The 27,500-nt window shown below is 40.4% G+C and overlaps 1 protein-coding gene across 2 annotated transcripts in view; it reads right to left on the bottom strand.

Moving 5' to 3' along the window:
* Positions 1 to 8,038: 8,038 nt before the first annotated feature.
* Positions 8,039 to 27,500, bottom strand: part of LOC147020222 (cadherin-2-like) — a 32,040-nt gene continuing 12,578 nt past the window's right edge. Inside the window, exons 3-17 of one of the 2 annotated variants that reach the window (XM_085895393.1) lie at positions 26,169 to 26,327; positions 25,837 to 25,978; positions 25,514 to 25,671; positions 22,674 to 22,802; positions 22,263 to 22,448; positions 21,822 to 22,099; positions 20,154 to 20,296; positions 17,187 to 17,405; positions 16,454 to 16,693; positions 15,780 to 15,913; positions 12,838 to 13,014; positions 12,405 to 12,575; positions 12,186 to 12,317; positions 11,835 to 11,963; positions 8,039 to 9,490 (exon numbers count right to left, since the gene is read on the bottom strand). In XM_085895393.1, coding sequence (XP_085751519.1) covers positions 9,353 to 9,490; positions 11,835 to 11,963; positions 12,186 to 12,317; positions 12,405 to 12,575; positions 12,838 to 13,014; positions 15,780 to 15,913; positions 16,454 to 16,693; positions 17,187 to 17,405; positions 20,154 to 20,296; positions 21,822 to 22,099; positions 22,263 to 22,448; positions 22,674 to 22,802; positions 25,514 to 25,671; positions 25,837 to 25,978; positions 26,169 to 26,327 — 2,535 coding nt within the window. In that variant the 3' untranslated portion in view covers positions 8,039 to 9,352. The remainder of the gene's footprint in view (positions 9,491 to 11,834; positions 11,964 to 12,185; positions 12,318 to 12,404; positions 12,576 to 12,837; positions 13,015 to 15,779; positions 15,914 to 16,453; positions 16,694 to 17,186; positions 17,406 to 20,153; positions 20,297 to 21,821; positions 22,100 to 22,262; positions 22,449 to 22,673; positions 22,803 to 25,513; positions 25,672 to 25,836; positions 25,979 to 26,168; positions 26,328 to 27,500) is intronic. The other variant, XM_085895394.1, reaches the window with a different exon arrangement.

Raw genomic sequence — 27,500 nt, 5'->3', positions numbered from 1 at the left:
TATATATATATTCCCGGTCAAAAGTTTTTTAACACCTCCATTTTTCCAGTTTTTTACTGAAATTTAAGCAGTTCAAGTCCAGTGAATAACCTGAAATGGTACAAAGTGAAGCGGTAAACTGCCAGAGGTTAAAAAAAAAACAGTCGGTTACCAAAAACCTGAAAAATAATGTAAATTTCAGAGTTGTTAAAAAAGGTCCTTTTCAGGGAACAAGTAATGGGTTAGCAACTGCAACTGTTCTGCAGCAATAGAAGTAAATTAAGCCTTGAAAGTTGTTGCAAACAATTCCTACAGGTGTCCCAACTTTTCTTGATTAAGTTACAAACCTATGCAGAATCATTTTGTGTTGGAATAATTGCAGATTATTCAGAATAATTATGTTGTCTGTATAAAAGCAGTGTTGGAACAGACTGTGTTGCTACACCCTCTGAAGCATTATTTGGACAATATTGAACTGCAGGAAGTAGTACTAGTACATTGCTATCATAATGATGAGAAAAAGACAATTAACAAAGGAAGACAGACAGACCATTATAACCCTTAAAAGTGTGGGTCTTTCCTTTACAGAAATTGCAAAGGAAGCCAAAGGTGTCAGTGAGTACAGTTTCTCACACCATCAAAAGGTGCTTGGAAACTGGAGGAAACTCTGACAGGAAGAGGTCTGGCAGACTCAAAGCCACAACACAATCAGAAGACAAGTTTCTGAGAGTCAACAGCTTACGTGATAGGCGGCTCACAAGACAGCAGCTTCAAGCACAGCTTAACACTGGTCGAAGTAAGGAAGTATCATTTTCAACTGTGAAGAGAAGACTTCAAGCTGCAAGTTTGACAGGTCGAGTGGCAATAAGAAAGCCATTACTAAGATGGCAAAATAAGAAAAAGAGGCTTGCCTGGGCCATGAAGCACTACCATTGAATTACTGAAAACTGGAAGAAGGTCTCATGGACCGATGAATCAAAATTTGAAATCTTCGGTTCATCACGCAGGGTTCTTGTACACCGTCGAGTCGGCGAAAGGATGGTTCCTCAGTGTGTGACACCAACTGTCAAACTTGGAGGAGGAAGCGTGATGATCTGGGCTCTTTTGCTTGATCCAGAGTCAGTGACTTGCACAGAGTGACTGGCATGCTGAACCAAAAAGGCTGCCGTGCAGCATTTTGCAGTGCCATGCAATACCCTCTGGTCTATGCCTAGGTGGTCAGGGGTTCATCCTACAGCAAGATAACGACCCAAAACATACCTCCAGGCTATGTCAGAACTACCATCGAAGAAAAGGTCAAGACGGTATTCTTCAAATCATGGAATGCCCAGCACAGTCTCCAGATTAAAACCCCATCGAGCTGGTTTGGGATGAACTGGACAGAAGGGTGAAAGCAAAGCAACCTACAAGTGCAACACATTTGTGGGAACTTCTGCAACAGTGTTGGGAAGAACTTTTTGAACAATATTTGATTTTCATAGTGGAAAGAATTCCACGAGTATGTTCGGCTGTTATATCTGCAAAAGGTGGCTACTTTGATGAGTCCAAAATTTGGATTAAATTTTGTTCAAAAAAATGATTCCATGATTTCTTTTTTATCTGCAATTGTTTATTTGTTCTCTGCTTTCATATCAGAGTACATTGAAACATTAAACTGCTTAAATTTCAGTAAAAAGTGGAAAAATGTGGGTGTTCTAAAACTTTTGACCAGTTGTGTGGATATATATATATATATATATATATATATATATATATATATATATATATATATATATATATATATATATATATTCTGGATTTCAGAATCGGATCCAACTAATGCACACAATATTCAGGTTCTCAGATAGTTATTTCCATAAATGCATGTCCAGGATAGACCCATCCTCTTGTCTGGTGGGATTCTAACACTTTTATGCATTGGAGAAGGGTATAGAACAGATTCCCTTTCTTATGGGGTGGCCTTTTCCTCTTTACGTCACGTTCATGCATGTGAGATAGCTGTTATCCCAATGGAGGTTCGTTCTACCCCATTTCCATAGGGACACATTGGCTTGGAGGTGGGAGATTTATTTACACTTTGGATACAGGACATTTGATTAAGCCCAGCGCAGGCTTTTCCTGAATGGTTATTCTGGCGGCCAAATACGGCTCTGGATCATTTACCTGACGTTCGACACACCTCTCTTTTACCGACGTTGACGTCCAGCTTTTTCCATTGACGTTTTACGTCCCATTTGGCAGCTCTATGGATGCTGGCTGGCTCTTGCCCGTGTCAGGCTGAACGGCACAGGTAGTTTGTCAGGCAAACTTTTCTCGCTCATCCCAACAACCACACTTTCTTCTCATGAGGGAGGGGCCTCTTCTCCTGGCCACTCACCTCCTGATTGGCCGGACCCATCGCGCGATTCCCTGGCCGTCTTCCATTGGACGTTTTTGGCCCTATCTCTCCATGGTGAAGAATCACTTTAAAGATTAAATAACTCTCGTGTCTAGATCAGATCCGGATCTTCACCAAGATCAAATCGATTCGTCCTTGTCACACACCCAACCTGTCCACCAAGTTTCGTCCGAATCTGTCCACAACTTTTTGAGATATTGCGCTATATATCATTTTTGACCTGATTTCTCAATGATGAAGAATCACTTAATAAAATAAAAAATAGAATAAAAATTCCAGTCGTCGGATCCAGATCCGGATCTTCACCAAAATGTAATCAGTTCGTCCTTGTTAAACACCGAACCTGCCCACAAAATTTCATCTGGATCCGTCCAGAACTTTTTGAGATATCCTGTACACAAACAGACAAACAAACAAAGAGAAAGGGGTGAAGACATAACCTCCTTCACCTTCGGTGGCAGAGGTAGTAACAGGACTGGAGTTAGATTTATATCATTATCAAAGTAAACAGGAAAGTTAAGAAAATAACTCGGCAAGCCAAAAAAGAGAGTATGAGAAGGACATGGATAAGAATATTAAACATAATAACAAGGCTTTCTTCAAGTATATCAGGGGAAAAGAACAGGTTAGGACCAGTGTGGGTCCATTGAGGAATAGCATTGGGAGAGTGGTTAGTGATGAAAGTGAGATGGCAGGCTTATTAAACAGGTATTTAACTTCAACTTTTACACAAGAACAGTCATGAGAATTGCCAATACATGAGAGTATCTATCAAGGAGGTGAGGAAGGACTTTTGACAGAAGATCCAGGTTGGAGTGGAGGAAGTAAAGGAACAACTCGGTAATCTAAGAGAAGATAAGGCTCTGGGTCCAGATAATATGCACCCGAGAGTATTGAGGGAAGTGGCTGAGCAGGTAAGCGAGATGTTAAACGGATATTTTAGAAAAGCTCACTGTAGTCAGGACAGGTACCAGAAGATTGGAGAATAGCAAATGTAAAACTATTATTTTAGAAAGGATCCAGAGAAGAATTGGGAAACTATAGACCTGTTAGTTTGAGTTCAGTTGTGGGGAAGGAGTTGGAGACATTAATTCATGACCAGATGAGGAACCATTTAAATAAATACAAACTAATTAAAGGAAGTCAGCATGGGTTTACTAAAGGTCATTACTGTTTAATAAATCTTTTAGAGTTATATTAAGCAGTGTCTGATTGGGCGGATGAGGGAAAGGCAGTGGATATAGTATATCTCGACTTTCAGAAGACATTAGATGAGGTACCACATCGGAGGTTGTTAGCCAAGGTGAGGGCTTGTGGAGAGGCTGGTCAGGTAGCTAATTGGATTGCAAACTGGCGTAGTGAGAGGAAACAAAGAGTGGTTGTGAGTGGGAGGATGTCTTGCTGGGAGGATGTAAGTAGAGAGTACCTCAGGGATCAGTACTTGGACCATTACTATTCAATATTTACATTAATGATTTGGATAGTGTGGTGAAGAGTAAGCCTTCCAAACTTGCAGATGATACCAAGCTTGGAGGAAAGGTGGATAGCAGATCGGGTCATGATCAGATTCAGGAAAGTATTAATACTTGCATTGATTGGGCAAAAGATTGACAGATGGAGTTTAACCTGAGCAAGTGTAAGGTGTTGGGGATGGGAAAGAACAATGAAAATAGAGATTTCAGGATGCAAGGGGTAATTTTGGAGCATGTCACACAGGAGAAGGATCTGCGGGAGGTAATAGATATGGGAGGGAAGCAAGCAGCACAATGCCAGACAGCTACAGGAAGAGCAAATCGGGTTTTAGGTTGTATTCGGAGGGGGATCAATTATAACTCAAAACAGGTGGTATTAACATTGTACAGGAATTTAGTGAGTGCAATATCTAGCATATTGTGTGCTTCTGTTCACCACAACTCAGAAAGGACATAGATGCCATAGAGAGGGTTCAGCGTAGGGTTACTAGATTGATTCCGGGCCGAGCTAGAATCAGCTGTGAGGAGCGGCTGAAGGAGACAGGGATTTATTCACAAGAAAGGAGGCGGTTCCGAGGAGATATGATGGAGATGTTTAAGATAATGAAGGGTGTAGACATAATAAGTGCAGAATAATTATTCAGCAGAGTAGACAGTGATAGAATCAGGGTCCATAGCCTGAGAGTAAAGAGAGTTTAAATGGTAAGGAAGGCAGGGGTCTTTCATTCAGAGCCGTTAATGCATGGAATGGTCTCCCTGAAAAGGTATTGGCAGCATAAACAGAAGATAAGTTGAAATTGGAATTACATCGGTATCTGGAAATATTGGAGATAGAGGGGTATGGGGATGTTGGCAGGACTTTTAGGTAGCTTGAGCATGGATGGGAAATTGTATGCATGTTTGTGCAGTGTTGTCTGTAGGGGGTCTCATCAAGGGGTGGTGTGTGGTTGATGTTGTGCATTTCTCATCCACGAACCACCTTCACTCACTCCCCCCATCCCAGAACGAAAGAAAAGTACAAAAAAACAAATTCACATTTTTATTGTTTTATTTAAGTTCGTTTGGTGTTGATGTCGTGTGGGCATGATGGGCTGAATGGCCTGATCCTGCATCTAATTTCTTTGTGTATTCTTACCGAGTGATGACCAAGCTGACACCCTGAACAACTGAAAAACCATCTGGGGTGTTCATACTAGGCACCATAAACCAAGAAAACTTTGTCTGTTGACAAGGCTCAGGTCCAAAGTTTCGGTCACAGAGTGAACTTCAACAGGGATATGGAGTCGATAGAGTAAATCACCAATTAAAAAAAAATTTCTGAAACCTTAAAGGGATATTTACTGAATTCAAACTTTATATTCATATAAATATATAAATGCAAATTGTATTTAAGATATTAAACTTTTTTATTAATATTTTCATGTGAAAAAAAAAAGCTTTTGATTTGAAGATTTTAATAAATTTCCAGTGTTTTATTCCTTCCAAGCCCCAACCCATGGACTTCAGGATGTCACCAATGTACCACGTGACCACATGCATCATTGACAAACGTTCTCTTTTGTTCTTTTTTCAACTCGTTTGCATTTGCATCCTCTTGATAGTGGAATCTGCACTATGTTCATTCAGAGAAGACAAATCCATTCGACATTTCTCATAAGCCAAGATCAATATGCCAACTCGATGTATTATTCCTGGTTGCAGTGATGCCACCAGAAAGGAGTTAGCATTCACAAGTTTCTGAAGTATCCCACGCTTTATTTTTTACAAAATAAAATAATGTTTTGTGAAATAATTCATATGTCATAGTTTGGCTTTATTTGGACAAAGCTAAGTACTACAGTTTGATTACATGAAACATATATTTACCCCGCACACGTAGCGCAAAGCGGGGTTAAGCAACTGGTTCATGCGTCTATTTCTATGAGAGAGGAATTTTTCAATTTAAATTGAATTTTATATTTTGAACACTGTCGAACATGAATCGGAACATGAACCTCCAGTTGAGCAGTACTTTGGCAATGGATATGGCAAATTGTGCAGAATTTTGTCCGGATCATTCATGCGCACTTGTTCACGGTAATGTAATTGCTTCAGTCTTTCCGTGTGTCTGGCAATCAAACAAAATTGAAAATGCTTCCAAACAGGAAACTTACTGTTTTTCGGGACATCATAACTGACATGAGCGACAGCCATGTAGAACGATTTGAATGTGGTTAAAAGGTGGTGTAAAAGACGGGGCATCAATAGTGGTAAACTTCCTAAAAAAAATTTTTCTACAGCCTTTAAAACTTTTATTTTATTTCAATTGAATTATATACGTGAAGTATAGAACACAAATCGCCTTGTTGGCACTTCCAAAAACCTTCAAGTTAGCAGTGTTTGGCCAAATCTTCACACCGTTTCAACCAATCAAATTTGCCGTGTGCTCAGCTGAAAGCAGAGTTATCAGAAGGTTCAGCTCTGAAGTGCTCCATTTGACCCATCGGCTTCATATGGTTACCATCGTGCTTGTTATTCAAAGTTCACAAACAAAGCTAATGTAGACCGTGCTCGGGAATGCAAAGCCAGAGTTTAAAAGACCCCTACCATGTCCCTTTTCTCAAGACTGCATGGGGTAAGGTATTCGATTAACTATCTAATTTATGAAAGAATTTAACCTGTTGTACATCAATGGTGGTCCAAGTCTTTAATGGGATACTTATGGGTGATTTTGGCAGTGCCAAAGAGATCTCACAGCAAGGATTACACTGGGTGGTTTGCCATTGGCTTCCCAGCGATAGGGAGGCAATTTGATCAGGTTATCAGTACACACTGGCAGCTCTATGGATGCTGGCTGGCTCTTGCTCGTGTCAGGCTGGGATAACATGGTGGGATCTTTAACCTCCACCAACTAATACGAGTGGATGGTACGTGGAGTTTAACGTCCATCTGAGCGACCCCACACTTTGTGATGCATCGCTCTGCACAACACCAGGATGATGGATTCCAGCTACGTTGAGGTTTGAACTTGGGCATGACAGCTCATCAGTGAGTTTGCTGGTACCATCAAGCTCATTTCTGTTTTCAGACTTAAAAAAAAATCTATCATCTACAGCCACAGATTACAAAAAGACAGTTTTCTTTTATAAACCACAAAAACTCATTGTAAACTTTTGCAAACTGTTTTATAGAAAGGTTACTTTGAGTAAAGTGTTCCGTTTAATCCAGAACAACAATAACACTTTCATATCAGGCAGAACAACAATGTTAATCCCATAGAGTTTCATTCAGACTCAGCAGGTTCACACAACTGGTAGTCAGGTTCTGAGAGAGCACTTACAGAGGAGTAAGATGCATACAAAGCTGAGAGGCGCATTCAAAATTGGAGTGGTGATTGGGAAAGCAGACGAGCATGCTCAAAGCTGATTTTTTTTATTTTTGCGTCAGTACCAAACCATTTCTGCTGTTACTCATTGGAGAACCAAATTAAAAAAAATTGTGTTAACCCCTGGTTATAGTCATGGAATGGTCTCCCTGGAATATTGTTAGGACAAACCATAGATAAGTTTAAACTGGAATTCAACAGGTACCTATCAGCATTGGGGATATTTTCAGGACTGGTAGGTATCTTGGGTATGGATAAGTGATTGAGAACATGCACAGTAATGATTGTGATGTTTGGTCTCATCGAAATTTGAATGTGTTGATTTATGTTTGTTCATCCCTCACCGTACAACTATCTTCATCACTCAAGATAGTGCAGATGTAGATGATTCCACAAGCTTTCATTTCTTGGAAGCGCGACTGTATCGCTGATGCAGTGCCCCTGTACCAGTACACACTGGTACTCATTTCACGACTTCGGAAGGATGACAGGCTGAGTCAACCCCCTGGTGTATTAATTCAGTGGCCAATGGGGCTTGAGCTCAGGATCCAAGGATCCCAAGCCACCACCCTAACCACGAAGCCAACACCAGGCTTGTTTCTTGCTGGTAATAAGCCTCTTCTGTCCGTATCTATCTTGCAGGTGTGCTTATATATCAGCCTCTTGCATCAGTCACAAAGTGAGGAGAACAAAATGTTTGTGAGTTGGCTCAAGGATCATTTGCATTGCTTTAAGAACCCCTTGAAGTTCATAGATTATTTAATCTACAATTTACTTATAGTATGTTATGATTTACAAATTTATAGTCAGGCAATGAACTCAAAGTTGGAACAAATTTTCATTTATTGGTAGTGTGCAGGAAAGATGACAGACAACTAATGAGAGTCTCTTGTAAGTGTATATTAATGTATAAAAAACAAAAAAAATAAACAATAAAAAGTAGCCCTTTAATATGACAGCAGAAAGAACAGTGAAAGAAAAATGCAAATGCATCACATTACACACTGAAACCTCAAGGGTACTCGGTAGAGTGCATACCTCCGCCACGTAATTCCTGATCCACGAGAACATATCGGGCCCAAAACATTTTTGAGATATCATGTTATATAATCGTTTTGGCTCCATCTCTCAATTGTAAAAAATAACTTTAAAAATTAAATAATTCTCATATCCAGATCCGGATTCCTATCTTCACCAAAATCTCATCAGTTCGTTCTTGTCACACACCGAACCTGTCCACAAAATTTGATCCGGATCCGTACATAACTTTTTGAGATATCCTGCACACAGACAGACAAACAGACAGAATGGGGTGAAAAACATAACGTCCTTCACCTTTGGTGGTGGAGGTAATAATTACCCAAGTTGCATGATCTTTGTGCAGATGAACATTTCCCAAATAAAAGTCATTCACTTTGCCTGACATGGCAAAGTGAAAAGGCTAAACATAATGCAATTATTGCTATTCGTTGTACATTGTTTTTCCATATTTATATATGTACATGAGAGTAATTAAAAGTGTACCACTTTGGTTGAGAATGCCCAAGAAGAAATTAAATTGAATTTTGGATGATTTTAAAAACATGTACAATTCATCATCATCATCATCATCATCATCATCATCATCATCATAGTAACACACTCTTTATAGAGAGTGTCGATGCTGCTGAAGCAGTTTCTTGGCAAGGGTAATAGTGAGTGGTTTTCCATTGCCTTCCCAGCATTGTCCATGCTGTATCCTTTTAAACGCTGAGCACCAAGCAAGGAAGCAGCACGTAACATTTTTAAAGTCTTTGGTATGACTCCATTGGGGTTTAAATAACCAATCTCCCAAATTCAGAGTGGATGCTCTGACCATCACACCATCGATTCTGGTTATTCTCAGATGACTTGATAATAAATGGTGTTTGAACCTGAACCCCCCCCCCCCCATTGAGTGTGGATACCAACCCGATTAAAGTACTTCTTAATCAACCACCAGTAAAGCAAAAGCTATGTTATACAGATAAATGAAGAAGCTTAAAAGTTGCAACCATTTAATTTGGCCTGGCAAGAGTGTCTGCAATGAAGAGAGGTGTAAATGTGCGATCCTGAAGCTGGGGAAGTTGAGCCAATGTATTTGCCATTGGTTGAAGCTGCCTATGCATGAGGGAAATCATTGTCGTCTGAGTCGCAGCAATCCAGTGATATTACGGAATTTCCACTGCCTTCGTACGTGTAAACCAAACGCACATCACCGGCAGCAACTGACAAGTCTGAATCCAATAACCTTAGGCTCTGTTGTGGGAGAAGGAAAATGGGAAAAAGAGGGAAGGAAGGAAAATAAATTCAGGAAATTTCACAGTCTGGAGAGTAAATGATTTCATTTCATGTGCCCAAACGTAAAAAAAAAAAAAAAACCCCCAAAAACAAACATTTATGAAAACTCTATCAAAAGGATAATCGTCACCATGAAACACAATTTTAAAATGTAAAATTTTCCAAAATGAAAATGATGGATTTCACAAGATATTCAGGATAACGTTGAGATTGACCGGCCTTCCAAATAAACTTGAATTTTACTCAAGTCCAACTATCCGAGTTATCCATTTCAGTTTTAAAGTCAGAGAAGTACAATTGTCTGTTACTTGCATTGAAAGGGGCTATCTACAATTTACTCTACGTTCCGGACATCCATCCACTTTCTATCCCTTCATCATCGTCTCTTCTTTCAATTCCAACCACTTTCTATTTCCGACTTCAATTTGCCTATCTTCCCTTTCTTCCTATTTACTGAGCATTTATCAAATAATTTTCTCAACTTGCACGTCTATCTGAATATGTAAAATGTAGATGGTCCTAAAAGGAAGACGAACTGAGATCCTGTATAACATCATTTTTCCATGTGTGGTTCAGAAATGATTCATGTGAGTTTTCCAAATTGCTGAGCAGCTAAGACTCATCAAACAGCACTAAGGTGTGTGAGTGTATGTATGCATGTATGTATGCATGTATGTATGTATATATATATATATATATATATATATATATATATATATATATATATATATATATATATATATATATATATGTTTAAGTGAACATTTCACTGTTGCTCATATATTCAGATTTTTGATCAATTATCCAGACTACCAGAGTTAAGAGTATGCCTGACTTGTAAGGTATGTGATGGACTGCCATGATGGCCTAGAGGTATGCACACTCGTCTCAACCGTCAAACATGCGTTGGAGTCTCGATGCAGCTACAAACTGTCATCTTGGTGCCTCACAGGCAGAGCGATTCAAAAATGTGCATGCCGTCCCTCAGATGGGCGTTAAACTGGGTGTCCCATCTACCAGCATTAGTTGTTGGACATTAAAGATCCCACGGTGTCCTTCGTAAAGATTAAGTGAGCTATCGCTGGTACCATGAACAAATTACAAATTCCTCCCCTAACATGCAGAGGTCGTTGCATTAGCGGCACAGCCAATGATGCCACTTGCAATCCTGCGCTGCATACGAAAGAAGGATAAGAAGAAGGATAAGAAGAAGGATAAGAAGAAGGATAAGAAGAAGGATAAGAAGAAGAAGAAGAAGAAGAAGAAGAAGAAGAAGAAGAAGAAGAAGAAGAAGAAGAAGAAGAAGAAGAAGAAGAAGAAGAAGAAGAAGAAGAAGAAGAAGAAGAAGAAGAAGAAGAAGAAGAAGAAGAAGAAGAAGAAGAAGAAGAAGAAGAAGAAGAAGAAGAAGAAGAAGAAGAAGAAGAAGAAGAAGAAGAAGAAGAAGAAGAAGAAGAAGAAGAAGAAGAAGAAGAAGAAGAAGAAGAAGAAGAAGGTATTCAATCAAAGAAGGATCATCTAACTTTATCTGGGAATAAAGGAAATACCATAAATTCCTGTAGTTGTACCATTCTATTATGGGACCGTGAGCTGCTTTGAGCTCAAATTTGGTTGAGTGACTGCTTTAAGCAAAGTCTGAAACATTTAGATTTGCCGGATCTGTTTGAATTGATAATTGTTTGTTTTTTTTCAAGATACAACTCCACTGGTGTTTCTACATTGGTTCAAGATGCTTGTTGCTTTTGGCCTTCTCCAAGCTAATTCAGCGCTACATCGGGTCAAATTATTCAGGCTGTGAAAATCTACAGTGGGTTGAAATGTGAAGGTTGTTGGCTTCCCTTGTGTTAGTTTTCAGGTTAGGACCAAAAAAAGACTGACAATTGCTTGTTTAATTTTCTCAAAGCATGTTTGCTCATGAACTGCAGCTCTCGTATGTCACTGGATTATTCCCAAGAAAGCTTGTGGTTATGGACCAGTGAGGTCTTTCCTAAGTGATTTTCAAACCAAAATAATAACCCTTCTCCACCATCTGATCTCCAGGTTCTTTCCTCAAATGCCTTACTCATAATTTCCATTTCTATAGCTCCTCATAACTATTCCTCAATGAATAACCAGTCCATTTCAATACCCCGTATCAATCCTTACACTTTAATCAAAAAGGTCCATCATATAAATGGTGAAACCCTCCAATACTATTTGCATATTTTTGTTGTATTCTTCAAACGCAAAGCACGCCTATGCACACCTATCCTCTCACACCCTTCCAAAGTTTTAAATCTCTGCCGAGCTCAAACATTTTCCTTACCTCATTGACATAGTACTCGGTGGCATCACTTCGAGCTGTGCCCATTTGCTCCGCGAAGTTGTAGTGTTGATGTTCTACTGGTGCATACAAGCGATCTTGAACACCGGCATTACCAGCAGCAAACTGCATCTGTAGGTCCCATCATCACCAGCATTACCCTAAAGCCATTATGACCAATAAAGCCATTATGACCAAGCATCACTCTTACTGGTATCCCTTGTAATATTGTAAGCCACTGCCCAATGTAAAGCATCACACCCTATCCTCATCATAGCATCTGTAACTGCTCTACTTTGCAATTAAAACGAGTGCCACGTTGCTTCCAGTGTGATCAGAATGTGGAGAGCTTACCTGCTGTTTTCCATACTGCTCTGCAAGTATCTCATTGGACTGCCATTGTAGGCTGTTGTTTGCCAATGTGGTGATGCCCAACGTGCTGCCCATTACCAAGCCATCTGTTGTATTCATTGATTGATTTGGGAACTAATAATGACAAGTACAGATTTCTGTGGATCAGTTGCCCAATCAAATAGAAAGCCAAGCATAACTTAGAAAATGTAGAGGACTTACGTTCCCATAAGGTTTGGCATGAGTAACTTCATCCATGACTTTGATCTCACTGTGATTCATGCCAAAGCCTTGCCCTCCAGCACCTCCTCCCATAGAACTACCACCACCTCCTTTCGCAGAACTACCAGCACCTCCTGTCGCAGAACTACCAGCAGCCCCCATACCAGCATGCTACAGAAATGAACAAACAAGATGGAGTTTGAGATGCATCATTTTTGGCTGAACAGCGTTCATGATCAGACTGCTTGATCTTCCACAGCTGTGTGTTATAGAACCAATAACTACCAAGCAATCAACCAAGCAATTAATCACACATATCTTCATTAAGCATTTTGTTTTCCTTTTTCACTTAAAATGTTTGGAAGACTGTCAAAGAAGTTGGAGGATATGGTAGTCAAAATTTAAGCCTGAAAAAAAATTATTTTTTTCCCACCTGATAGCTGTGAGTCGATTCCTCAATTGTCTTAGTCTCTTCCTGATAATTTCCTCCACCCATGGCAGTACCACTTCCTTTGTTTGATGCTGTTGCTTCTTTGAGTTCTCCAGAAAATCCTGCAGCAGCCCCTCCAGCAGCCCCACCAAGAAGTAATGGCACAGCTGAGCCGGGAACCTGAAGCAATCACAAAAATCAAAGCTCCATGTCACTTTTCTTGCTCTGTCAAAGGGTTAATGCCAGAAATGTCAGCTTCTCCTTGCTTCCCACAGCACTTTTCATACCTCAATCAATGTATTCTTGATTTCATCCATTATTCTACCTGACCGCCGACACAGATAAACACTCTGGCCTTCACCAGCCAAACTCTCTGTAACCCTCATAAGTTTCCATATTTTATTGCACTTTACCACCTTATCATATACTTCATCAACATGCATCTTATTTGTGTCCATAACTGTATTGACCATACAGCATTTGTAATAAGAGTAGCATTTTCAGTTTTATTCAATCACTAGAAAATACTACCCGTCACTTCGCTGACAGGAATACTAGTGGGGGAGGGTGGAGAGACAGGGGTGTGAGAGAGAGAGAGAGAGAGAGAGAGAGAGAGAGAGAGAGAGAGAGAGAGAGAGAGAGAGAGAGAGAGAGAGAGAGAGAGAGAGAGAGAGAGACAGAGAGAGAGAGAGACAGAGAGACAGAGAGAGAGAGAGAGAGAGAGAGAGAGAGAGAGAGAGAGAGAGAGAGAGAGAGAGAGAGAGAGAGAGAGAGAGAGAGAGAGAGACAGAGACAGAGACAGAGACAGAGAGAGAGAGAGAGAGAGAGAGAGAGAGAGAGAGAGAGAGAGAGAGAGAGAGAGAGAGAGAGAGAGAGAGAGAGAGAGAGAGAGAGAGAGAGAGAGAGAGAGAGAGAGAGAGAGAGAGAGAGAGAGAGAGAGAGACAGGGAGAGAGAGGGAGAGAGAGAGAGAGACAGAGAGAGAGAGAGAGAGAGAGAGAGAGAGAGAGAGAGAGAGAGAGAGAGAGAGAGAGAGAGAGAGAGAGAGAGAGAGAGAGAGAGAGAGAGAGAGAGAGAGAGAGAGAGAGAGAGAGAGAGAGAGAGAGAGAGAGAGAGAGAGAGAGAGAGAGAGAGAGAGAGGAGAGGGGAGGTGGTGGTGGGGAGGGGGAGGTGGTGGTGGGGGGGGAGAAAGACGAGGGAGAGGTAGCAAGGTGGAAGTGGGAAGGCGGATCAAAGCGGGAATGGGAGGGGGAGAGAGGAGAGAGGATGGGGAAGAGGAGAGAGTGAGGAGGGGTGGAGGGAGGGGAGAGTGACGAGAGGAATGGGAAAGAGAGAGGAGGGTGAGGGAGCAAGGAGGGGTGGGGGAGTGAGGAGGGGTGGGGGAAGGAAAGGCAGCACGAGGGGAGCGGAAGGGAAGGGAGGAAAAGGCAGCGCACCGGGGAATTACCGGGGTGAATGTCTTTTCAATCATCATTTGCGAAAGTGAACTTGTTGCTGTGGCAGACTTTGGTTTCTTTGACTCCACATTCGCAACCGTCACTAATAGGTACTCTCTCTGGTGTTTAGCTTTCAAATATTTTTGCATATTGGACAGAGTGAGCTTGCAAATTTTGGACTGTCTTCTTTAACCTTCCTGAAATAGTTCTAAACTGCACTCCTGGAGCTTTTGAACATGTTGTCAAAACTTTACCAGTCGATGCATCACCTACCCGTCCATCAGCAAAGCAATCCGCACGCTTTACCGGAGACAAACACCATCCGGACATGTCCGGAGACAAACACGTCCAGAGACAACCACCACTTGGACATGTCGAGAGACAACCACCGTCCAGACACATCTGGAGACAAACACTGCCCAGACACGTCCGAGGATGACCACCTTCCAGACATGACCAGAGACAACCACTGTTCGGAGATTAAAAAAAAAAAAAAACCTCCAGAGACAACCACCGTCTGGAGATAAACACCGCCAGGAGATTATCACCGTCCGGACACGTCAGGAAACGACCATCGCCTGGACACATCCAGAGACAACCACCGTCCATACACATCTGGAGACAACCACCGTTCAGAGACAACCACCATCCGGGGATAACCACCACCTTGACACATCCAGAGTATCAAATAATGTGCGAATATAACTCTCTGGATATTTTTAGGCTTTGCAAGTGATTAGCGATCGGTTTTAACAAGCATCACCTGGAGACGCTGGAATGTCAAACACTGTCAGAATTGGGCAAATGAACACTTTTACTAACAGTAGGAACTGCTGCCAAGGTCAATTCTGCAGTTTAAATTTTGAAATTTGGCTCATGTTCAGAGATTCTAGAGTTTATCGCATATACAGAAATGAAATAAAGCCAGGAACATTGGCATCTCGAGGTGTTTATAAGCATTGTGTTGTATACAGCGATTTGTAGGTATGATGATCAGGCACTCAATAATATGAGTGAGGAAAGGGAGAAAAAAATTTCATGAGCGTTTTATCGCCAATAAAGCATTGCAGCCTCTTCCAAGTCAAGGCATTGTTGAGCATGTCAAACAAAATGTCAAACAAAATGCGAATTAAGACTCCAGCAAGCTGACAGAGGGCTGACTCAGGGGCTGACCAAAGATGACGCCTTGATAAAGGATAATGAAATAAGGCCATTAATTATCTTTAAATGATGTGTTTTAATTAACCCAAACACCCAATCTTCCTTCATGCACTACCTTGGAGTTCTCTTAGTATGCATGCAAAATTTCAGACCATTGGGTTTCATGGTTTTGAAGTTATGGAGAGAGACAACCACAATCTTAAATATCATCTGAGTTAGTGAAGAGTGGTTTACATTACCCGGTTGTGGATATCATTTCAAACCACATTATGTTGAAAGATCAGCTATACCCAGAACCCACAATCATGGACATGCTAACTAATGTCAGCCAGACATGGTGCTGTACTTGCCTTCGACAGCTTTCCAGATGAATCTGGGGAAAAGCCTGATGAAAGAGGTGGCTCTCTCATCTGGTTGTATCTTGCAATAATTGGTATCTTCTTTGCAGTTCCCAATTTGCAGCAACACAACAGCAGCAACAGAGCTGTGATGAACACAATAGCACATTACACCTCCATTTACTCCCCTTTTATGTGACATTGCATGGGCTGGAATTATAATAGCTGAGAGGTAGTGCACTCCCCTTTGAGCTGTCTATCCTGTGTTCAAATCTCAGCCCAGCTATAAGCTGTCACCCTGGTGTTTCACAGGGAGGACAAGGCATTAATGTGTGTGCTGTCCATTGGATGGATGTTAAGCTGGACGACACATCTACCAGCACCAGTTGTTGGTGATGTTGAAGATCCCAAAGCATTTTTCGAAAATAGTAGGCAAGTTATTGCTGGCACCGTGGCCGACTTCCAAATCATTTCCTCTACTCCAAAGACAAGAGGAGTGGCAATCCAGTCTTTGTACCTTGCCTAATCTAACAATGGATTTTAATGTTCGACACATCAACGGCCTTGCAGCTCTGGGACACGATGGATGGAGGGATGCTATATTACATCATATCCATCTAACCTGCTAATATAGCTACTCCTTACACCATGTTTGATGTTAAGCAACTCGTTCTTGTAACACTTACCCAGCAGCAGCAAGCCGAGAAGCCCCGCAAGGATTCCAGCAATGCCCCCGGCTGAAAGGCCTCCTGCTATTGGAGTGACAGTCTTACAGTCCGCCACATTTTCATTGTCCTGACACTCTATTGCTTTTATAGTCAAATTTCCATTTCCTGGCAGGCCCTGGTTGTCTTGCACAGTTATGGGCACAATATGCCGTCCCTCTGGAATCGGGCCATTATTGTGCACAAGCATGCCCACGTTACCTAGGATGGAAAAAAAAATTGAAGTCAAACTTTGACATACGAGATGTGTCCCTTCATATAATCTCTCAACTTCCTCTTCCCAAATCTTCTTTTCTCCTTTCTCATTATCTTTCCCCCTATCTCTTATTTTTCTCAACCTGACTCCCATTTCTTCCCCTCTCCCTTTGCATATATACTGTATTTGAATGCAACAGATAATGATTGTAATAGTAATGGCATGGTGGGTTATCTATATATGATCATAGTCTGAAATACTTCATGATTGTTTACAAACTTGCCAAAGGATGACAGTGTGGAAAGAAACCATTTTTCATCCGTTAAACTCGTAAAACAATTTTATTGGAGAGATTTTTCGGGAAATTCGAACGATGAAATCCAGCAGTTTGCTTGCATTACAAGTATATTACAAGGAAACACAATGACGTTTTACAGTTAACTTGCTTCCATCAACTAAAATGGCTTTTCACAACAGTGGAAGAGGCAGCACCATTACCTGGAGTGTATGACATGGACCACTTCTTCAGCATTTCATTTGGCAGTGTGAACTTAAATGGACCTGCATTTTGGCCAGAGTCATTGTCTTTGGCGTTTACCAGGACTTCGCTCACTGTGTCTGCACAGATACACATTGTTCTGTTGACGAGATATGGTTTGTTGTCATTTGTATCCTTCACATTGATGGCCACTGTTGCTGTACTTGATTGCTTCGTCACTGCAACACGGATCAGGAAAGAGTGAACTGGTTAAACAGCTGCTCTGTACAGTAGGATGCATTATCTGTACTACATGCACGGTTTAAAAAGCCATTTTCATGAAACAGCGTTACCGTCTTGTGAAGAAACCAAAACGAAAATGTCATAAAACCCACACATAAGGGATATGAATGAAAATGTCACGTTGGCCTTACGCTCTATCTCGTCGCAACGATAAGTGAAATTAGTATCTGATTTTAAAATTGGGCTTAAAGTATCTGATTTTGATGGCCTTTGTAGTGAACTTTCAAGTTCAAATGTAGCATCATGTTGATAATAACACTATTACTCTTGACCCTTCAAAAGTTACATGAAAGACAGCCATTAAAATACACACGCACATATCATGGAGTACAACAGTACTCAATATGTAGTGATGGCATGGGGGAAAAAATGGCCACCAATTCAAATGCGTACAAAATGATATTCTTAAAAACCTACTACAGGGTGGGGGAGGAGGGGTTCAATGCAGATGTAACTAGGGATTCGTACCACAAGTTCATCAGAAAGTATTTTGTGTTAATAATCCATGTTGTGAAATAGATTTTATTTTCTGCAGCAAAGGTATTGGGGCAAGATTTTTGGTTGACTATTTTTTGTTATCTGAGAATTTATGGAATGCTCTACAGGTGTACGTAAGTGTATTGATAAGAATAGCAAACTGGAAGGGCACTCGGTGGAGAGCATACCTCCACCACGTAATGCCTGATCCACGAGAACATATTGGACCAATACATTTTTGAGATATCGTGCTATATATCGTTTTTGGCCCGATCTCTCAATGGTGATGAATCACTTTAAAAATTGTAGTAGTCGGATCCGGATCCAGATCTTCACCAAAATCGAATCAGTTAGTCCTGTCACACACCGAACCTGTCGACAAAATTTCATACGGATCCGTCAACAACTTTTTTTAGATATCCTGCACACAAACAAACAAACAAACAATCAACATGTTACGTGGTACCCAGCTTGGATAAGTATGTTGAGGAATACTTTAAGGGAGCACTATTTTAGCACAGGATATGAAGAGAGAATGGACATCCTCGAGATGGTTTACCATTTGAATGGAGACGTTAGACGAGGGTCGAATGCATAAAATGGTTATGAAACATTCAGAGCAGACAAAGTGGGATAAAATGTCCCCTGCAATTAAAAAGATGAACTCATTCTACCGCTCTGAATCGGGGAGGGGGGGGGGGTGGTCGGTGGTTCGAATTCCAGCCGAGTCATTCCAGAAAGACTTTTATAATGGTATGGGATGCTTCCTTGATTAACGCTCAACATTTAAAAGGATAGAACACGGCCAAACAACTCTGGGAAGGGAATGGCAAACCACCCAGTGCAACCCTTGCCAAGAAACTGCTTCGGCAGCACCAACGCTCTGTCAAGAGTACAGCACATGAAAATAAAATTAAAACTCAAAAGTAAAATTCTTTAAAAAATGATGATGTGGCTGGAATAATGTCTGACCACATTTTGCATGTTAAAGGTATAATAATGGAATACGTATATGGCAATTCTATTTACTTTGATGCTCTGACATGGGATTCGGATGTCACCTAATAGCATGCTTAGAAGCACAATGGTTCTGATTCCGGTGTACCTTACTATGTTTACAGAGCATCGGTGCTGCCAAAGCAGTTTCTTGGGTTATACTGGGTGGTTTGCCATTACCTTCCCAGGAGTAGTTAAGGCAGGTGTTTTAGGAACTTGTTCATGGTGCCAGCGATAGCTCACCTACTTTTCGCAAAGGACACCGTGTGATCTTTCACGTCCACAAGATAATGCTGATAGATATGACGCCCAATTTAACGTGCATCCGAGGGACACATTGATGAATCACCCTGCCAGTGAAACACCAGGATGACAGTTTATATATTTAGGTTGGGATTCAAACCCAGGTTAGACAGCTTAGAGGCAATTGTGCATACCTCTAGGGTCTAGGCCATCCTGCCAGTGCAGCACAATTCCTGAAGGCTGCTCAGTTAATTTGAGTGTTTCTCTTAATTTTCTTGGAATAACACTTAGTAGTATTGTTGGTAAAGTGCTTGAGGTTGTTATTATGAGTGGAGTGAAGGAAAATTAACACACCAACTAGCAGGGGTACCCGGCGTTTCTCGGTGCTGTTATCCAGTTGGCATTTTGAAGAAATCAAATTTTGCTTTTTTTCCCATTTTTTTGTGGGGGCTTAAAACACTTCCCGACACCCACAAAAGGAATGGGGTCGGTCGGGGATCACTTAATATTACCTTTCACATAGCTACAAAGGCTTAGGCACTATACACATGGCTCTCTTATTGTAGAGGTGATTTACAGTTTGGTTTTAAAGGCAGACTGTTTGAAAGTGGGAATGTAAATTAAAAAAAATTCTCTACCAGCTTGAGTAAAGATAAAACTTTACTCAACGGTTGCAGAGAAACCTCAAAATTGTACCACCAGAGAGAGGCAGTTATAGTAGCCAAAAGGCTCGGCAGACAGCAGCACATATAATTTGAATCCACAGGAGACACAAATAATTTGGTTTTGTTGTTATTGTATTGTTAGAACAACAACTGGACTGCAGATAAAGCTTTAGCAAGTTAAAATAGATCCACAATCCCGTTTATGCATGTCAGCAAAGCACGATGGATTGAACAAAGCAGTTCGGATCTCCAAATAAAGGAGAGGAATGTCATATCCCAATAGCCTTTTCACAACTTTCCCACCTTCGTCAATGGCAATGAATGTCGCTTTGTATGCACCATCTTTCACATATGGTGATTCTCGATCCAGGTCCTTCAACAGTTCAACCTTGCCAGTTTTTGGGTCGATCTTCATGAAGCCAGCTGGATCATGACCCACTTTGTACCTGATGAGTCATGTCAAATTGAGGGCAAAATGTCAGAAGATGCCAGTGAAGGAAGAGGAAAAAATAAAATTATCCGATAGACTGGAAGGTAGGATTTTTTATATTTAAAAAAGAAATATATTGCCGCGGTGCTGCACGGTTAAGGTTAATCCCCCCGACCCAATTTGTGGTGATGGGTGGTTAACACCACCAGCCCAGAGCGGTTTTCCTTAAGAGGCCGACATGTTGATTCTCGGAGATTATGATGCATGCGGGAAGGGTGGGGCGCAATGGTGGAGCGACGGAGGCACAGATGGATGCACAGGGGGGTTTATACTTGAACCCCACGACAAATACATGGACGCATCAACTTAAAATAACCGCGTGAATTTAATGAAAATACACAAATATTTACAAGGGGATAATGCAAAATGTAATAATAAACTTGAGATAAATTAAACCAAAAGTCGAGGCGCCTCTATACACAGACTTAAATGCAGACAAGGGGAAATGAAATAAAAGAAAATCCTTCCTTTATTCTGGCACTTAGCTTGGTCCAGAGATGGTCTTCGTGGAACTTGGAATCAAGCCACTTCATCCTGCACGTGTAGATGTGCCCAAAATATGGCGCCAAGCCGCTCTCTCGCAGCGGGAAAATGTACGTCAGGCAATTCGTGAGCGATATTCAACACCAAGGCTCAGAGACCCCATGCGGTTTATTTTCATGATCGAATATGCCGACCATTCCCCTCTTGCACCCGGTCTGTTCACAACGATCGCCCACATCATGAGATGATTTCCGAGACCCCGTGATCAGGCCATGAGGCACGCTCTCCTTCCCTCTTCAGAAACGTACACACTTCATGGCTCAGCCGAACAGTCAATGGCTAGCATATTGCTCAGTATGTGAGCCAATTAGTCTCAGCACAAATACGAGAATCATGCCGTCTTCTTTATGTGTCGAAAGAAAGCAAGCCATAAAGCCCTGTTCTTGCAGGCCATCTCCAAGCGATGTTCTCTCTCGACTGCGTGCGTCAATCACTCCGAACTGAACCAACAAAACCAACAACCTCCTCGCTTCTCTATCTGTCTTGGTGTCACACCGAACAACCATTCCACCTCCGGGGCGTGGCTTGCTCGCACGAAAACGGAGAAGGCGGGGCCTCTGCCTGCTCGGCACTCCTGACTTGCTTGTAAATGCAAAACAGTAGGTCACAGAGGGCAATCACATACTGGGGAAACTTATCCTTAATTCCTATCTAATTAACACCACACCACCCCCCGTGTGGTGACACGTAACACTTAAGCTCACAGCTTCCCTACTTAATTACATCGAGATGTCTCCTACACATCTATGGACCAAACAACTCTATTCAATCCTATCTTTCCTATTAAATTCCTCCTTCTACCCCCACAACCATAACAATATTCACTCTTATTCTGAATTGTATTTCGACAAAGAAAAAAAAAACTTATAAGAATTCAAATAATGATACCAATTTGAAGAGCCATTTTCAAGCCCAACCCAAATCCATCACCTCCTTACCTCATGGGATGGTTGGGGCCGAGACCGGTGTTTGACCCATCTTGTGATGGAGCTTTTGCCTTTAGCACAGTCAAGGTTTTGTCCCTAGTTCTGCCCTCCGAACGGTTCAATGTGACGAGTGTTTGCTCAAACTTGGGGAGTTCATCGACATCTTCTATATGATAAATGAACTGAAGCGGTTTGGTGTTTTGTGCACTCGAATGTGAACCTACGTAAGATGCAATATTGTTCGCAACAATCCTGAGTGATGATGCTTGTGTTGCTTCATGGTCGAAAGCCTGTGGCATGAGACAAACAGAAGATAATGTTCAAATTATCCATAGTTTGACAAATAATAGGACATTTTATTGATTTATTTATCTGATGAAATAAAACGACTGGATGTGATTACAAGGATCATGTGGCATCACTTTCAGAACAATAGGGTAGGAGTGATTTTACCTTGATAACATAAATGACTCCTTCATTCGTCACTGGATCTGTTTCTATTTTGAAGTGACCAGCCTCATTGCCATTTGTGATCTGATAACTTGCTTTCCATGCATCACTCCCTTGCGAGTCCATGTCTGTGACCTTCACCCGACCCACTTCTATGTTGTTCACATTTTCCTTGATGTTAGCTTCTAACTGCTTACCACAACAGTGACAAGTCGTTAACAATTCAGCAATCTCTAGGGCTTGCTATACATTTTACAATAACTTCTTTGAGTATTTTATTTTATTCTAACTGTAAAGATGTAAATGATAATGTAAATGATAAGAAGAATTAAGGAGAGAAAAGAACACACAAAGAAAAACATCAACACTTCTGAATAAGTGTCTATTTTTTGCAACAGATGATTAAAAGCAGACCTCAGTTGAAAGGAAAACTGGCATGTTGTCATTCACATCTTCCACATTGACCAACACTTTCGAGGTGCTGGACAAGCTTGGTTGTCCGTTGTCAAACACCTTGACCATCAGGTTGTAGGATTCAATATTCTACAATGGAAATGAAGCTCAGTTCAATCACTTGGGCTCACTCAAGCTGCTTTATAAACTCATCCAATCTAATCTGTCTTGCTGAATATGGAAATGAAAACCAAACTCAGTGGTGTCATGGTTAAAGGGTCCGCTCTGAGCCTGGCACGTGCACTTGGGAACCCTGGCCGAGTCATACCAAAGACTTAAAAAAGGTACATGCTGCTTTTTTACTTGATGCTCAAACTTCAAAGAGGATAGAACACAAACAACCAGAGCACAGGCTTTGATGGGCCTAATGGCCTACTCCTGTGCTGAAGTTCCTTGCAAGGGAACTTGTATTGTATTATTTCAATGACTATATTGAGGAATGCTCAATTTCAGTGAAATTTGCATATTAAGCTCACCAGGCCACATCAGCCGTTGTGTTACTCTAATGTTTTGTAAAAATTCCCGAAGAATTTGGGATTGAAGAATTTTTTCAAAATCAACATAAATGAAAATTTCATTATCCGAGAAACAAATATGGCCAAGCACAATTCTGCAGGTGCTTGATTTTATGTTGCACAATCTAACACTTGATTTTATGATAAGATAAGGAGGAAAAATGTGAAGGAGCTAAACAGTTCCTTAGCCTTTGGCAAGCTAAGCTGCTGGATTGTGGCAAAAGAATGTTGGGGGGAAAAAAAACCTAACATGATGTACGACTTAAAACAGATACCAGGGAACATTACAGTGAACAAAATGCAACAAGGAAGCTCGAGCAAAAGACACAAACGAGCTCATAAATAATTCCAAAATATAATCTCAAATAAACTCCTCCATCATTTTCAAAACAAAAGTCAAATGAAGATGTTAGTTTCGATACTGGGAAGCTCTTTGTTCTACTGTGGCATATCCAGTTCAGGAGATTATATAACCTACTAGAATGATGCATTTTGAAATATAACACCTTCTATAGTCTGTTGCAAATAAAGTGAATTTGCAAATTACGAGACCATGTCGTTCATTGTTAAGAACACTATTCATGATCCTTACACCGAAGCAGGACCATGTTTGAACCCAGCCCAAAGCTACACTCAACACACTGTTTGACTTATTTATCTTGTTCCATTTCATTTTCCATTTTTTTTTTTGTTGGTTGAATTGTGTTTTAATTTTCTTGATGTCGGGGGGGTAAAGGGATGTTGGCAGGTCTTTTACGTAGCTTGAACATTGATGGGTGATTGTGTGCATGCGTACAGAGTGCTGTTTGTGGGGATCTCATCAAGGGGTGTTGTGTGGTTTACATTGTGCGTTTTTTACCCAAAATCATTTATCGACGCCAATGCCCCCTCCCCTGGAAAGAAAGAAAAAAAAATTTTTTTTTATTTTATTTTAACATTTTTCTTATTTTGCTCTGGTGTTGTTAAATTGGTGCAGTATTGATGTGGTGCAGGCATGATGAGCTGAATGGCCTCCACCTGCATCTAATTTCCTTGTGTGTATTCCTTGTGCATATGTATTTTTTTTATCTTTACCCCTCAAGCACCCAACCACGCTCATGTTTTCTCAGTCTTCAACTGCATCAAATACCGTTTCCCTTTCTTCCTCCAATAACAAAGGCAATTGTGCTCTACCAACACTTCCTGATAAACTTTTAAGAAAATCAGAAATGAGATAAAGTTGGTTTGCATCAAAAAATATTGGTTTCCAGTTGAAACCAATCTTTTCAAAAAATAAGTTTATCAGGAAGAAACCAAAAACGATTGGCTTCTTCCTGATAAACTTTAAAGAAAAATCTTGATATAATTTTTGCATGAACAATTGTCTTTGAGAAAACAAAATTACACTTAACTTGTTTCGTGATATCTGAAATCCATTCTTCCTAGATTGGTTTCCAGCTGAACTTTCAACCAAACATGTTTGCTCTGAGTGAACAGAAGTGGTAGAGTGAAAGTAAATGGTACAATGGTTTGCAGGGATTATAAACGTTAAAAAGATAACCCTCCAGATGCATCCATTAAAAATCAAGGGGAATGTGAATACCTCCACCGAAGGTGGACAGAGGTTATGTTTTCATCCCCGTCTGTCTGTTTGTTTGTCTGTCTGTCTGTGAAAAGGATATCTCAAAAGGTTTTGGGCAGATTCGGATGAAACTTGGTTGACAGGTTGTGTGTGTGTGTGTGTGTGTGTGTGACAAGGACAAATTGATTCGATCTTGGTGAAGATCCGAACTCAGGTCTGGATGTAAGAATTTTTTTAATTTTTCAAGCGATTCTTCACCATTGAGAAATGGGACCAAAAACAACATATAGCACGATATCTCAAAAAGTTGTGGACGAGTTGGTTAGGTGACAATAGCAAGCAGATTAGATTTTGGTTCAGTTCCAGATGCAGATCCGACCTATCAGTTGGATACGAAACGTTAACAGTTCAGTCTGGCGGAGGTGTGCGCTGTACCGAATACCGTTCTAGTTCGATAATGCATTTTGTAACTTTTGCTGAATAGATTATCAGACTTTGTCCTTGTTCTGACTTTTCCCACTAAAATTATATTTGTAATAGCAAAAGCAATACATGACTATTCATGAACAAATAAGTTAAAGTTTCCATGGCAATAAGTAAAGTATTAAGTGGTTAAAGCAGGAATATATTGTCCAGAAAAATAGTTTTGGTAAGAGGGAATGATATACACTGTCATATACTGTATATCTAACTTGGGAGTTTTATTGGATGAACATGTTTCTCACCTCTCGGTCCAAACTCTTGGTTGTTGTGACCCTTCCAGTTTTACTGTCAATCATGAAGGCCCTCTCTGGACTCTGTGATTCGATCTGGTAATTCACCTGGCTGTTGACTGTTCCCGGCTGATCATTGTCTTCAGCCATTATGTCCATCACAACAAAACCTAAGAGGAAAATCTTTTTTGACTTACTATGTTTTTGTGAATTTTGCTTCAATGAAAGGCACCATGTGTAATTGATGAAGTATTGACGATGGAAAATATATAATTAAATCTCAACTCTTAGTGACCTACTTAAACCCTTAAACTCCTCACCTTATACAAGCTCACCTGCAGGTACCCCTTCTTTTATTTTCCCTGACTTGGAAGTAATCCGAGGAACTTCATCATTGATGTCACGTACCTGTATTTTAATATCTAAGGGATCATCCTCCAAGGAAGTGCCATTAATGGCATGTGCATGCATCGTCATCTGCAACCCCACAATGAAGCAGCACACCATTGGAAATCACACCCACAAACCACTCAGTTTGATTAAGGAAGCAATAACAGGAATACGTAAGGAGATTTAAGCTTTTCTTCTTATTTGCAGTAACAAGATAAGTTTTCTGAATAACAAATTGCCTGCTGCCCATTGCAAGTAAGGTTAGATAATTACGTACCGAATAGCTGCTCTTTTTCTCCCGATCAAGATTCACCATCTGGTAAAGCTTCCCATTTTTTTCATTCACCCAGAAGTGCTGCAGGGGAGGTTTATCTGCTCCAGGCCCTTCAAGCCGATACGAAACTGAACGGTGGAATTTCTCATTGTCGGTGACGACCTGCACACAGGATTCCGATGCAATCACAATATGTTGAAAATGGTGATCGTTTAAGTACATGATGATTACTGTTTAAGTAAATGATTGTACACTAATTAGGAACTATGCAACATTAAAGACAAGTTGTTTGGAAAGTTTAAAGTGTACATTAACTGCTTATCCACATTTATGGAAACAAATCTGCTTTACACTTGCTCTGGTTTTCAAGTTTGTTTTCTTGAAACATTTCATTCAATAATATGCACAGATTATCTCGACAACTGGAGAGTTCATAGACCATGATACTCCATGCAGTGTTCTAGTATATACTTCAATTTTAATGAAATAATGATTTAAAAAATAATTCAAAAAATCCGGAAGTTTAGCGCTGCTGAAGCAGTCTTATACATCACCCTTATACACTGTAATAAGATGACGTTGAGTGGCAGTTAATTAGGAGATGGAGGCTTTATTGATCACCATAGAACACAGTGTCAATCACCCTTGTACATAGTCTTCTTCACCCCGATACTGCACTCTCTCACATGCCATGCCATCTCATGCTATATGTATATATATATATATATATATATATATATATATATATATATATATATATGTATATATATGTATATGTATATATATGTATATATATATATGTATATATATATATATGTATATATATATATATATGTATATATATATATATATATATATATATATGTATATATATGTATATATATATGTATATATATGTATATGTATATATATATGTATATATATATATATGTATATATATGTATATATATATATATATATATATATATATATATATATATATATATATATATATATATATATATATAGTGTTACGGGGTGGAAATTCGCATTAAACCATAAAGGGCCCTCAGGTGAGATATCTTCATAGGTACATGTGAAGTTAGCCCAAACCCGTTGTATAGAGGGAATTTATGCGATTCATCCGGGCTGCGATGCTTTGAGTTAGCCATTTTTTCTGTTCTATCTTTATTATGAACCAACCACGTCTCAACTGCCATCACACAACAACCACGCCACCGCCACCATCTACGCTCCCACATCATCGCATCACCGCCATTCCCAAACGGCACCATAACCATCAAACCACCACCGAAAACCCTCCACCACCTTCACCTCTCTCCTTCTACGGCCATT

The sequence above is a fragment of the Eptatretus burgeri genome, chromosome 9 (genome assembly GCF_056783735.1).
Source record: "Eptatretus burgeri isolate ZD-2024b chromosome 9, Ebu_testis_v1, whole genome shotgun sequence".
Lineage (NCBI taxonomy): Eukaryota > Metazoa > Chordata > Myxini > Myxiniformes > Myxinidae > Eptatretus > Eptatretus burgeri.
The sequence above is the reverse complement of the archived record's forward strand: the minus strand, read 5'-3'. Positions and strand labels throughout refer to the sequence as shown.